Raw genomic sequence first — 13871 nt, forward strand, 5'->3', positions numbered from 1 at the left:
CATGACATAGAAAGCTGTGCAAGTATGTTTTGTCATGTGAAAAGGGGATATTATTAAAATAAAGTGACTTTTTCCTTTTATATTTGCTTGCTGAAATTACTTCATCTAAATGTGAATAATCAGATATGGTATCGGTGTATTGCATAAAGCAGTGTGCTATACCAGTCATTAATAATGAGTGTTATTTTTGTAACATTGAGAATCTTCATAAACATTGCTTTTTCTATTTGACCTTCAGATCTAAGACATTTCATGTGTAACTCTGAATCATATGAGCTTTTCAACTATATTTTTCTCTGAAAATAACATATATTTCAAACGTTTATTACAATATTATTAATTACAATAACTAATCTGCATATAATGTCATGCTTGAGAGTCTCATGTGAAGGCAATCACAATTAGGAAATACAAGAGAGAAATTTAGGAAAGAGAATTAATTATGAAAACATTTTGGAGGGGGTTCTGAAATCGAAATATTTTTATACGAGATGGGATGGAAATCAGGAAATCTTGAGTCCTGATCTTGAGAAATCTCGAGAAATAGAGGCTTGCATTTTAAAATTCAAGGATATGAAATTTGGAACATTTCATTTGTTCTGAATTTTTTATAACCCAGAAATTCTGTTCCCCGCCCCATCCCCATTGGTCTTGAATTTTGGGTTTCACACTGCTAATGATTATAAATCTGGTGAGGTTATCTCATACATTGCTTTGCTCCAGTATATTGGAACTATTTGAAAGTCCTGTCTGCTAAAATGAAGGTAATTTGGTATACATGACACACACTGATTGCCTCAGGCTGTACTGAGTTTGAGAGGTACATTATGTTCTCATAAAGGTCTCCTGCCTTGAAGGTAGCTATGTGCATATGTATGGGATGCTGTCATTTGTGGCCTGAACCATTCGTTTGATTGGAAGACACCATCTTCTAGTGGTAGCAAGTATAAAAAAATGGCTCTTAGGCCAATTGGCTGGATATGTGGGGAGATTCTCAGGAAATTTGCTGGACAAGGTATGGTTTTTCATCTTAAATTTTCAAACATTTAAAAGAAATCTAGCTTCTACCAAATAGACACATTCACATAGACATAACTTTGTTGAATTTGGCTAAGATAACCAAACTCCAAGAGAAATGTCATTGAGCGAAGTTTCAGTAAACTGCCTACACATTTAGTAATATGTGAGAGATGGGCTACGTTCCCACAATATTTTACCATACAGAAATTTCTGAAATCTCATTGCCTCCAGTTGCCCCTGCAATTTCAGTCAACAGTAAAGGAAGTTAATAATGAAGGTCCATAGTCTTGCCAAATTATTAACCCCTTGGAAACAGGAGGCAGATCTAATGAAGCTGGCTAAAAATTGACTATAAATAAAGTTTATGCATATAGGAAGCTGCCCTAAGCCATACCACCATTTAGCTAACTCTTGATGGCAACAGGTTTTTGATTTCTCCAAATTACTGCTAGTCAGGTTTATTAAAAGAGAGATCAGGAGAAACATAGAATCATAAGGTTGGAGGGTTCCTTGGAGGCCGCCTAGTCCAAGCCCCCAAAATAGGAATAGACTTTCCTGGGACTGAGCCACTATACAATGCAGAAAAAAAGGGGGAAGGAATATTGATACTTGACATAATCACCACAGTCTCTGGAATATGGTTCAAATTGGGTAGGACCTGGTGTTCATGAATGGGGCCTAACAAAATCTGAATGGCATTTTAGTTTCCAATTCTAGTTTAGTGAAATAATATGGGTTTTCCACTATAATAAAATATAGATCAATTACCAACAGCCCTGCTTTTATACCTCATTTAACCCATATTTTTTTTACAAATATGCAATGCTTCATATTTGAAATTTAATTTTGAAGATCAGGATTTTATTATTTTAATTATTGTATTTCAATTCAGCTGGGGTTATACAGAGAGCCATCTTGGAAATTATAGATGAGATTAGAGACGAATTTCCAAATCTATTGAGGCTGACACGTTCAAACCAGGTAATATTTCTTAATTACTACATTTCCTTGCTATTTGAATGTTCAAACATTTTCATAACATTCGTAGTATTTATTTTCCATTTTGCAAAGTCTCGCATTATAATGAAAAATTTACCATATGACAGTAAAGATATTCAGTCTATTAATACATTTTAAAAGCTGTTACAATACTGCATACTTCTATATGTCATGTTTAGTTTAATTTTCTTTAGTATGAGTTCCTTAAGTGAAGTGTCATATAAGAAATAAGCATGATTAAAAGCAACAAAAAGAAACTACCGTATTTTAATTATTCAGTGATGCAGGTATCCATGATGTACCTTTATATCATACTAAAAATGTACAAGTATACTTTATACCAGAATAAGGGTGACCTTGAATTTATCTCTGTCACAGTGGCCATCTTGTAAAATAGCTTGCAGAGGAGATAGGAATGAGGGGAGTAGGTAATTGTCTCCTTGTTGTCCTCTATCTCCTTGCAATATTTTTTTATCAGTCATGTTGGTTTGGATGTTTGGTACAACTATTTGTTTTAACCAATGCTTTTTTTCTAAAAAAAAAAAAAAGGTGCCGGAACTCTCATCTTGTTAATCTGGCATGGGCGTGGCCTACTGTGTGGGCGTGGCCAGCTCAACGTCTCTTGTGTCAGGGGCACTTGTTCGGAGCTGGGCAGGACCGGGGCAAATCTGAGGGTCTCTGGCAGAGGGGGGATGGGACCGGGGCGAGCGCTGGGTCATGGTCCACTAGATCTGGGCAGCAGAGGCATTTTGCAGGCCTCCGATGGCTGGAGCATCGTAAAATCACCCCACGGCCATGGATGTGAGCTCCAGAAGCTTTGAAAATGCTTCTGTTGCCCAGATTGGCCATGGGGGAGGAAGCAAAATCGCTCTGCAGCCCTAGAACGCGCGAGTTTGGAGTTTGGGAAAGTGAGCAGGGCCTTAACATAAAAGGCTGGTTCTGCTTTCAAAAATAGAGAAAGGAGAGAAGATTATTGGGCTCCTTGCATCATTCCTGCTTGAAACCATCCTTTGCAACAAGAAAAAATCCAATTATTCCAACGCTACCCAACATTTCAAATATGTGTGCACTGAGAGGATACCTATTTTTAAGATGCCAGTCCTGCACATCTATATCTAGGAATAAATCTCATTAAACTCATGAGGCTGTGAAACACAGAAACACACACACACAAACGCAGAGCTTCCAATCTTGTGAGCAATTCCAACAGCTAAACTAGCCTGAAAGAAATTCCAAATCACCTCACCTTCCCAAACTCCAAACTCGGGCATCCTACTTATTTTATTTATTTTATTAAATTTATACGCCACCCTTCTCCCTAAGGACTCAGGGCGGTGCACAACAATAAAAATTAAAAACATAAAATAGAAAATTTTAAAAAGAATTAAACAATAAATATGTCAGAATCCATTTATATCATATTCATAAATCTATGTTTAAAACATTATTCCATGGATCCTGCCATCTCTCGAAGAGAAGAGAATGGATGTGTATTGAACCGGTATTAGGCATTTCAAAGGAAAGGAGAAGCCTTTTGAACTGGGGAAACAAAAGGGAGGGCTAGCATCTAGCTTGTGTCACAGAAGAGAGCAATAAACATGAAAGGTCCTAAATTCCTTTTTCCCACGAGAGGAATGATACGAGAGAAAGGATGGGGGACTGACCAAATGGGGCTAAGGGGGGTTAAACCAGGAACTCTATATAAGGGTTAGTTCATGGAATAATATTAAGTCCTGTCTCATTTCCTACAACCAAGCATGTCATAGTAAAGATTCTTTTTGGAATAGACTTGACTCCAAGAATTTTGTCTTCCTAAGACGTGGTTTGGGGTGGGTCCTGACAAAATACAATAATTATATGACAATTTAAAAACCAGTAAAAAGCTAATTAAAACCGTAGTCAGTCCAGGCCCGCTTGTTGGAACAACCATGTCTTCAGGTCACGGCGGAAGGACCAAAGGTCAGGGGTCGTCCGCAGCTCCGGGGGCAATTCATTCCAGAGGATCGGCGCACCCACAGAGAAGGCTCTCCCCCTAGGGGTTGCCAGCCAGCATTGCCTGGCTGACGGCACCCTGAGGAGGCCAACTCTGTGGGAGCAAACCGGACAATGAGAGGTTGTCAATGGCAGTAAGTGGTCTCGCAAGTACCCTAAGCCATGAAGGGCTTTAAAGGTAGTAACCAGCACCTTGAATCGCACCTGGAGGGCAACTGGAAGCCAATGCAGCTCACGCAGTAGTGGTGTAACATGGGAGTACCGAGATACTCCCATAAGCACCTGCGCGGCCGCATTCTGCACCAGTTGAAGCCTCCGGGTGCTCTTCAAGGGCAGCCCCATGTAAAGAGCATTGCAGTAATCCAAACGAGAAGTGACGAGGGCGTGGGTAACCGTGCATAGGGCATCTCGGTCCAAAAAGGGGCGCAACTGGTGCACTAGACCAGGGGTCGGCAACCTAAAAAAGAAAAAGAGCCACTGGGAACCGGTTCCATCACAAATTAAAAAAAGAGGGAACCGCGTGCGTGTGTCCATGCACGCGCATGCGCAAAAAGGTTTTTTGCGCATGCGCGGACGCACGCGGCTGCCATTTTTTTTAAAATGAGATGGAACCGGTTCCCGGTTGCCCGACGGCGACGGCCCATCTGCAAAGCTGCCGCTTTCGGCAGCTTTGCAGACGGGCCGCGGCAGCTTCCTCAAAGAGCGGCGCCCCTGCCCATTCCGAGAGGTGCGCGCGCACCTCTCCGAATGACCGGAGGTGCGCGCGTACCTCCGCGCGAATGGGCAGCGGTGCCGCTCTTTGAGGAAGCTGCCGCAGCCCGTCTGCGAAGCTGCCGCTTTCGGCAGCTTCGCAGACGGGCCGTGGCAGCTTCCTCAAAAAGAGAGGCGCCCCTGCCCATTCCGAGAGGTGCGCGCGCACCTCTCCGAACGACCGGAGTTGCGCGCGCACCTCCCCAAACCTTTGGGGAGGTGCGCGCGTACCTCCGTGCGAAGGGGCAGCGGCGCCGCTCTTTGAGGAAGCTGCAGCTTCCTCAAAGAGCGGCACCGCTGCCCATTCGCGCGGAGGTATGCGCGCACCTCCCCAAAGGTTTGGGGAGGTGTGCGCGCAACTCCGGTCGTTCGGAGAGGTGCGCGCGCACCTCTCGGAATGGGCAGGGGCGCCGCTCTTTGAGGAAGCTGCCGCGGCCCGTCTGCTAAGCTGCCGCTTTCGGCAGCTTCACAGACGGACCACGGCAGCTTCCTGAAAGAGCGGCACCACTGCCCATTCGCGCGGAGGTACGCGCGCACCTCCGGTCGTTCGGAGAGGTGCACGCGCACCTCTCGGAATGGGCAGGGGCGCCGCTCTTTGAGGAAGCTGCCGCGCCCCGTCTGCGAAGCTGCCGAAAGCCGCAGCTTCGCAGACGGGCCGCAGCAGCTTCCTCAAAGAGCGGCACCGCTGCCCGTTCGCGCGGAGGTATGCGCGCACCTCCCCAAAGGTTTGGGGAGGTGTGCGCGCAACTCCGGTCGTTCGGAGAGGTGCGCGCGCACCTCTCGGAATGGGCAGGGGCGCCGCTCTTTGAGGAAGCTGCCGCGGCCCGTCTGCTAAGCTGCCGCTTTCGGCAGCTTCACAGACGGGCCACGGCAGCTTCCTGAAAGAGCGGCACCGCTGCCCATTCGCGCGGAGGTACGCGCGCACCTCCGGTCGTTCGGAGAGGTGCGCGCGCACCTCTCGGAATGGGCAGGGGCGCCGCTCTTTGAGGAAGCTGCCGCGCCCCGTCTGCGAAGCTGCCGAAAGCCGCAGCAGCTTCCTCAAAGAGCGGCACCGCTGCCCATTCGCGCGGAGGTACGCGCGCACCTCTCCAAAGGTTTGGGGAGGTGCGCGCGCACCTCCGCCCATTCGGGGAGGTGCGCGTGCACCTCTCCAAACGGGCGGTGCCACTCTCCATTTGGAGAGGTGCGCGCGCACCACTGCCCGTTGGAAGAGGTGCGCGCGCACCGGGCGGCTGGGAGCCGCAAGAGACGGCTCAAAGAGCCGCATGCGGCTCCGGAGCCGCAGGTTGCCGACCTGTGCACTAGACGAACCTGTGCGAAGGCCCCCCTGGTCACGGCTGTTAGATGATCATCCAAGTTGAGCCGTGAATCCAGGAGGACACCCAAGTTGCGAGCCCTTTCTGAGGGCTCGTTTGCCTTCTCCAACTCCGAATTTGCGCATCCTACGTCCCTCAGTTGCCTTCTCCAACTCCAAACTCATGCATCCTACGCTTGTCTTCCCAGTTTGGAGTTTGGAGAAGGCAAGCGAGAGAAGTAGGCTGTGAAACACAAGCGAGGTTGTGAAAAAAGCGGCAGTTGCCATCGGATGCCCACCTTCCCAAACTCCAAATTCAAGCGTACTACTTTCCTCACTCACCTTCTCCAACTCCAAACTCACACATCCTAATTTGGAGTTTGGGAAGGCGAGCGAGGAAAGTAGGACGCGCAAGTTTGAAGGGAATAGCACAGCTTGTGCAAAAGCTTTTGTGTGTGTTTGTGTGTGTGTGTGTGTGTGTGCGTGTGTGCAAAAAAAGGTGCCGGAATGCCATTCTGAGCGTTCTATGAGAAAAAAAAGCCCTGGTTTTAACAGAGCGAAAGGGATGGGAGGAGTTATTATGAACCTCCTGTGAAATAAAACATTTGGCAAATGTTGGCCATTTCACTAAGTAATGATAGTGTGGTCTTAAGACAGAAGGTCTATGCAAAAGTATGTGACAGGGAACCAAGTTGGAAAATGATGTTTTAGAAAATGATAATATTTATTCCTAGTGTGCAACAGTTGTGAAATTGCTTTCATTTTCATAAAACAATACGATAATGTAATAGCATACAATACTGGGTATAACAGGCACACTGAATTAAGCCATCAATATTGGGCCACCAGCTAGCCAACCAGACTTTAGGCTTAAAATTCTGCAAACTCTGTGATCAGTTTATGGTTCAATATGTTGTTCAAACAAAGAAACTGGCTTGGACAACTCACAGTTAGCTGTAGTTAGGCAGGTAACATGAATGGAGTCGCTCAATTGCAAGGGTGAAAGCTATTGTTACAAGTAGATGTATTTTAGTCAACATATCTACTTTAACTTTTAAAGTTTAACTAATGTTGATGTTAATCATTCAATGGAAGGACATAGATCTACCTATCCCTATGTAAAGGAATATCATAACAATGTTTATCTATCATAAAGACATTGCCAAAACCCAAGTGCAGGAGATCTTGTAAATTTGGAGTACCAGATATGGGCTGCAAAGATCCACTGGATCACTAAATGTCAATAAAAAAAACTCCTAATTGAATATGTTGCTCAGCTGGGTAATAAAATGATTGCAAGCGAACAACCAAGCTCAGAAAGTATCAAGAACTCCACAAATGCCTAACTCTTTGCTGCCATCTAGCCTTTTGCATCTCCAGTCTGGTAAAACTACCTAATGGTTCTATAATAAAATTGAAGTAATACAATCAGGTAAACATGTCAATATTTGAAGAAAGATTGTGTTAGTTTTCTTGAAAATAGAAGATTGATCTAAAGACTACAAATCTTTTGGATATATAAGGATGTTTTTGTTTTAAAGTATTTAGTGATGTTGTGATGACATTGAAGCAAGGGCCTTAGATATGACTTTTGCAAACACTTCCTCTTACAGACTCCTTTGATTTCTCAGACATGGGGTGAGCCTCAGGAGCAGTGTGCTGCAGGGGGATTATGCAAAAATCATCTCCTCCTCCTCCTCATCCTCCTCCCACATTAACCTCTTATTTAATACAGTTTATTCTGTTTTTCAGTGGTAATCCTATGTAAAAAGGCCAACAAAATTACTAGAAATAGTGATTCTATTCAATTGAAATAATAACTGACATTATAAGTAGAATAAAACATTTTTGGAGTTGTAATATTAGATTTATAAAATACTTCTCTATAGCAGAGATAGAGTAGACTATTTTAGTACCAACGTTTACTGTTCTGAATGTAATTATTATTATATTTTTATCCTGCCTTTTATGTATATGTAAATATAGCCAACTCATAGACATGTACTGTAACTGTATGTAACTATCTTTCACACAATAAATTGACTATTTTTGTGCTAAATCCAAAAGCTTTTTTATTTCTATTTCAGGAAACAGATCGCAGGGTGCAAAAATCTGAATCAGTTATCACCAGGGCATTCTATTCAGCTCATGGAGCTATCATAATGAATGGGCTAACTACACTATCACGGTCTTCAAACTCCATTGCAAAAGTTTTACAGCCGCAGCTTGCTAGAAAATTAACAGAGCTAAATATCTTATCACGACGTCTTTTGAGAACATCAAATACTCCCAAACAGCCATTGTATAGGACGCAAGTAGGTAAATTCAACTATCCCTCACACAAAATCTTAAATAAGTTCTGTTCTGAAAGTGCTAACATCAAACATGTCACTAAGCAACAGTCTAGCTCCTATAGATTTAGTATCAACTCAGCCCTTATAGACTATAAATCATGGTTTATGACTTAGATTGCCCTGATGGTCTCCCTCACCTCAAAATTATATGGGGCATAAATATCTTTGCCCAGCTTAATTCAGTTACTTGATGAGTAATGACAGTAATCCTTGCTTAATGGCAATTGGGACCAGCAACCATCATTGCTAAGTGACACATTTGTTAAATGAAACATCATGTGACCATGCTGCAATTAACATCACTCTGGCTGCAATCATTAAACAAATAATCTACGGTCATAAGGGAAGACATCATATAACTTTGACTTAATATTTTATTGCCGACTTCTCCATTAACTCTGTTTCTCAGAAACCAGCTGTGAAGTGCAGAAATGACAACCACGTGACTGCAGGAATGCTGCAATAATCATAAATACAAGAACTGGTTGTAAAATTACTTTTTCAGTGCTGTCATAATTTAGAAGAATCCCTAAACAGGACAGTTGTTAAGCAAGGACTAGGTAAAGGTAAATTTCCCCCGCACATGTGTGCTAGTCGTTTCCGACTCTAGGGGCCGGTACTCATCTCCGTTTCAAAGCCGAAGAGCCAGCGCTTGTCCGAGGACATCTCCGTGGTCATGTGGCCGGCTGGATGCTAAACTCTTGATTGCTAATTAACGGCTTACGGAATGAACTATAAATGGTTGAATTCACTTGGTATATAAACTGAACAACTTGCTAAATCACTAGAAAGTGATTCCTAGTAAATCAGAAAACTGCATTTTCTTAGTGAGATAAAATTCTTGAGTCTATTTTCTCCTAGCTCCATCCATCCTTTTTTCTCTTAATAGGAAGGGGAAAAATAGATGAAAGAGCTGCACCATGTCCTTTACTTAGTAATACAAGGAATTCAGTATGGAACCCCCTTCGTATAAAAGACAGCTTCATATGTTGTCTAACTATTTGTTATACTACAGTATTAAGGAACCATTGTTTAATTCTTCTACTGAAAACTGTGGGATTTAAAATTGAAAGGATCACACCCACCATATTATAAAATGGATGAATGATTTTTTTCCCTCTTTCTGTTTTCTCTCTTCAGGACAAGAAAGTCTTCTTTTATGATATCATTTCCTACCCAGCAAAGGCTGCCCTTACCAGCATAATGTGTGCTTCTTATGCAGCACTAATTTTTCTGGTGGGTTAATAAATAAGTTTTACTTCAGCTTTTCTCATACAAAATACCATCTTATTCTCAGCAAGTAAACTCATAATCAGTAATTATAGAATCTTAGCAATAGACCTCATATCTCTTTACTAATGAGAAAAAAATGAATTCAAACATCACATTATAACTTAGATGTTTTCAGTAAACTGTGATAGTAAGCCTTGCTTTATGACTAATGTGTTTTGGCAAATACAACCAACTATAGACTCTCCCACATGCCATGATTATGTTGCAAACCATGGTTACAAATGACTTAGCTTGATGAAGGAACTGTCAGGCGCAAACAATCAGGGCCATACGTTAACTTGTAGTTCAGAAAATTTATTTCTCAAAGCTATACATGAGAATCTAATCAGCTAGAGCTCAAAACTAAATTGGCACGAGAAAAGGGTCAATGGATTCAAGAGGGATTGGATTTAGACTGTTTGTGGGAATGTAACAACTTTAGACTGATAACTTGCTTAACTCTGTCCCCAGCTCTACCCGCTCTTCTACAAGAACCCAGCCAATATACTTATAGTGTTTATGTCTTACCCTAACAATGGGTAAGAATGAATAAAATAGTTATAGCAATTATGTCTTAAAAATGTTAAGATACAGCCCAACCTTCTTTCAAGGTTCTGGTTGAAGTCATAAATATAAATTTCATTTTTTAAATTTGTCATACTATATTATTAAATTTATTCTCTGTTCCATGTGGGTTATAAAGGCAGCTTATAAAATATAAAATGTGGCAACAAAACTTTAATTAAAATTAAAATAAAATCAATTAAAATCAGCAGTTAAAACCTGGGTGAAAAGAATTCATTGATTTAACACTACAACTGACCAAGAATGGAACTATTTGCAGATATTATACTTTATGTTAAAGTCATTAAAATAACACAGAACATTAATTTGCTTTGTATATCAGCTTTCTATCAACAATTATACTGAAGATAGCTAACATCAGAACAAAATACAATGAATATCTTCATATAACAGCACAACAGCCTAAACTAAGTTGTCTCATCTGATTCAGAATCTCAGCTAGTTCTGGATTTGACTGATCCCCCAGTATATAAATTTACTTGTTGGTTCTACAAAGAAGTGGGAGGCTATAACAACCACAAAAATAGAGTTGTTCCATTTCTCCAACTTTTTCATTCCTCCTCCGTGTAGGCTTGAAGAAGGAAAAAGAGGATGGGGAAGATAAAGCCACCATTATCCCTATCAATAATGCCTCCAAATTTGATCAGGCCACTGCATTTTTTAAAATGCATTTTTTTCAGGTGTGAATCAAAAAAGAAGGAAGCGACAGCCAAACAGTCATCACAGACGATGGTAATCTGGTATAGGTCAGAAAAGTCAAGATGGCAGCCACAACTACACAATCAAAGACTATCCCTTTTTTCAAGATGTGCAACATACATCTTGAGGTTTTGACTCCCCCATCCCCATTATTCAAGGGGGAACAGTTTCAGTTCAGTTTTTACTTGTATAACACCTGATGTCAATCTTCCCTATTCATTTCTGTCATAGCTTTACTTTTCCAATGATTTATTATTTTGCTGTAATTAAGGCCCAGAGTCACCTTATGGGAGAGATGAACAGTATATAAACTTAATAAATAAAATTAAGGCAGTCCAGCCAGTACTAAAACTACAGGGCAATACACTCTTCTTAAATTAGGAAAAATGTACTATGCCAGACTCTCTAAAATTAATTAAACAAAAGTATCTCTTTTTACGTGAACAGGCAGTCTCCATTAACAAATTGCTGGCAAAAATAAAAGGCATCAGTCAAACAGAAGACACTTCTGCAGAAAGCAGCAGTGAAGATGTGGATGAAAATGGATTTCCCAGAGCTATTGAAGCAACTCCCCCACTTCAACAAGAGTCTTCAATGTTTTCTGTTAAAGCATCACAAAATAGTGGAAGCATCCATACTCTACTTGCAGCAATGGATGAAGAAAGTGAACAATAACAGACAGTTCTTTTTATATAGTACAGGCCCAGCTTGGACTTTTCAACCTATATCCACATTGCTTTATTAAGTACACAAATATATGAACATGGTTCTAAATTTCCATTTGAGAATTGCCAAGTTTTTATATGCTTTGAGGCTGTCCAAAGCATACGGAAGATACATTTTTGCAAAGGCAGAAGTCCAAATGAAGCATTTTTTCCTCAGGCATGACAGCTTTAGAAGCTGCTTAATGGAGGGGGGAAAACTGATCTATGAATAAATGACTTGTCACATCTCACGTACGGTAAGTTTCAGAAAGCTTTCATCTCAAAAACAGAAAAAAAATATTATTAAACAAAAAGGTACATTACAAATTGAAAAAATAATCACATTACCTGGGCAAGGAAAATTTATTTAAAAATATTTAATAATAGCCATGGATTGTTCAAAAAACAAAAACCAAGTTAAAGTTAAAAACTGAAGAATGAGTAATTATAACAAGTTGATCATTAGAAAACCATTTGGGAAATGCTGATGTTTCTTTTAGTTGACCCTTGTCCGGAAAGCTCGTAATTTCATAGGTTTCATTTTCTTTGCCTCTTAACTCTTCTACTATGCATATATATTTTTCTCACAGGATCATTTTAAAAACAACTATACTTTAAAAAAAGAATTCCATAACTTACAATTCCAAAGAGCAGGCAATTGGTTCCGTTTGGATTCTCTCCCTTCAGAGACCTTATTTGCCAGACAACAACATACTGTGTGGAAGGCATGTTGCTGTGAAAAAGCCCCTCCTACACAGCAGTGTGTGCCAAGTTGTTCCAAAGCTACTGTGTAAAGAGTTCTTTGTTACTCACAACCTTTCTAATGGACAAATTCCGACCATTAGAAGAAAAGGTCTCTGTTTGCAGCAAGAGGAAAAAGAAAAGTCTTGTTTGCAAAAATCCCAGTCCTGATTAAGCGTTACAGATAACCTGTGACAGCTCCTTTAACCAGGCCCATAAACTCCATTTCCTATAGCAGACATGTCAAACACAAGGCCCAGGGGCCGGATCCGGCCCGCGGTTTCATGTGGCCCTTGAAGCCATCCTGGAAACTGAGGGAACAGCCCCCACTGCCTTGGCCCTGGCCCAGAGACCCTCCTCCTGCCAGAGACCCTCAGATCTGTCCCACTCCTGCCCAGGCCCACATAGGCACCCTTGATGCGAACGATGTAGAGCTGGCCACGCCCACCCAGTAGGCCATACACACTCTAGCCACCCAGTAGACCACGCCCACCCTGGCCATACCCACCCGCCCCCGAGGGCAACCGCAATGCTGATGCGGCACTCAATGAAATTGAGTTTGACACCCCTGTCCTATAGGTTCTGTTCCCAAATCCACCAGATGTTTACAGTACTGGTGCTACCGTTGATTCCTCTACCCAGCCTGGCCCCGATTTTAACACACGTAAATGAGTGGTTGGTTAGAGAGAAAATAGGGTACATACACTAATCAGAAAATCCTTATTTAAAAGGCTCCACTGTGCTCCCCGTGAACTGTTTAGTGTTACTAATGGAAAATTTGTACTATAAATAGTTTATTACATCTTAAATGTGTATACAAAGCTCAAAGTAAAGCATCTGTTTACTTTGGTGTAAATATGAAATAACTAGTTAATTTTGGTAATCATTAAAAGCAGTGCTTTTTTGTAAAAGAAAAAGGTGTTGGAACTCACACATATCATACAACCCACCTTGCCTACCCTACAAGGTTCCATCCAAAAAAGGTGCCGGAACTCCGTTCTGAGCGTTCTATGACAAAAAAAGCCCTGAAAAAGAACCTCTGAGGCATAGTAGCAAATTACAACCCACCAAAATATAAATTAGCACTAAACTCTGTTTAAAATGATATTTACAATTTAAAAACACACAGCAACAAAACATGTACACAGGTGTCTTGGAGAAAAAAGGTAGGATTAAAGAGTCTATTTCAGACATGTCAAACACAAGGCCCGGGGGCCGAATCCGGCCCGCGAAGTGGTTTCATGTGGCCCGCAAAGCCATCCTGGAAACAGTGAGGGAACGGCCCCCACTGCCTTGGCCCTGGCCCAGAGACCCTCCTTCTGCCAGAGACCCTCAGATCTGTTCCACTCCTGCCCAGGCCCCCATAGGCACCCTTGATGCGAATGATGTAGAGCTGGCCATGCCCACCCAGTAGGCCATACACACTCTATCCACGCCCACCCAGTAGGCCACGCCCATCCT

General features: G+C 42.0%; 2 protein-coding genes across 3 annotated transcripts in view; one reads left to right on the forward strand and one right to left on the reverse strand.

Annotated features, from left to right (window-relative positions):
* Window positions 1–12372, reverse strand: part of RHOBTB3 (Rho related BTB domain containing 3) — a 70404-nt gene extending 58032 nt beyond the window's left edge. For both annotated transcript variants that reach the window (XM_083354567.1, XM_083354568.1), the window contains exon 1: window positions 12309–12372. The gene's annotated coding sequence lies outside the window, so the exon portion shown is untranslated. The remainder of the gene's footprint in view (window positions 1–12308) is intronic.
* Window positions 955–11640, forward strand: SPATA9 (spermatogenesis associated 9; the record flags this gene model as incomplete). The annotated part of the gene is made up of 5 exons (XM_083353507.1): window positions 955–1015; window positions 1913–2001; window positions 8053–8511; window positions 9550–9645; window positions 11413–11640. 5 exons carry the CDS (start codon window positions 955–957, stop codon window positions 11638–11640), a joined length of 933 nt encoding a protein of 310 aa, XP_083209633.1.
* Window positions 12373–13871: the final 1499 nt, after the last annotated feature.

This window comes from Vipera ursinii, assembly GCF_947247035.1.
Source record: "Vipera ursinii genome assembly, chromosome: 2".
NCBI lineage: Eukaryota > Metazoa > Chordata > Lepidosauria > Squamata > Viperidae > Vipera > Vipera ursinii.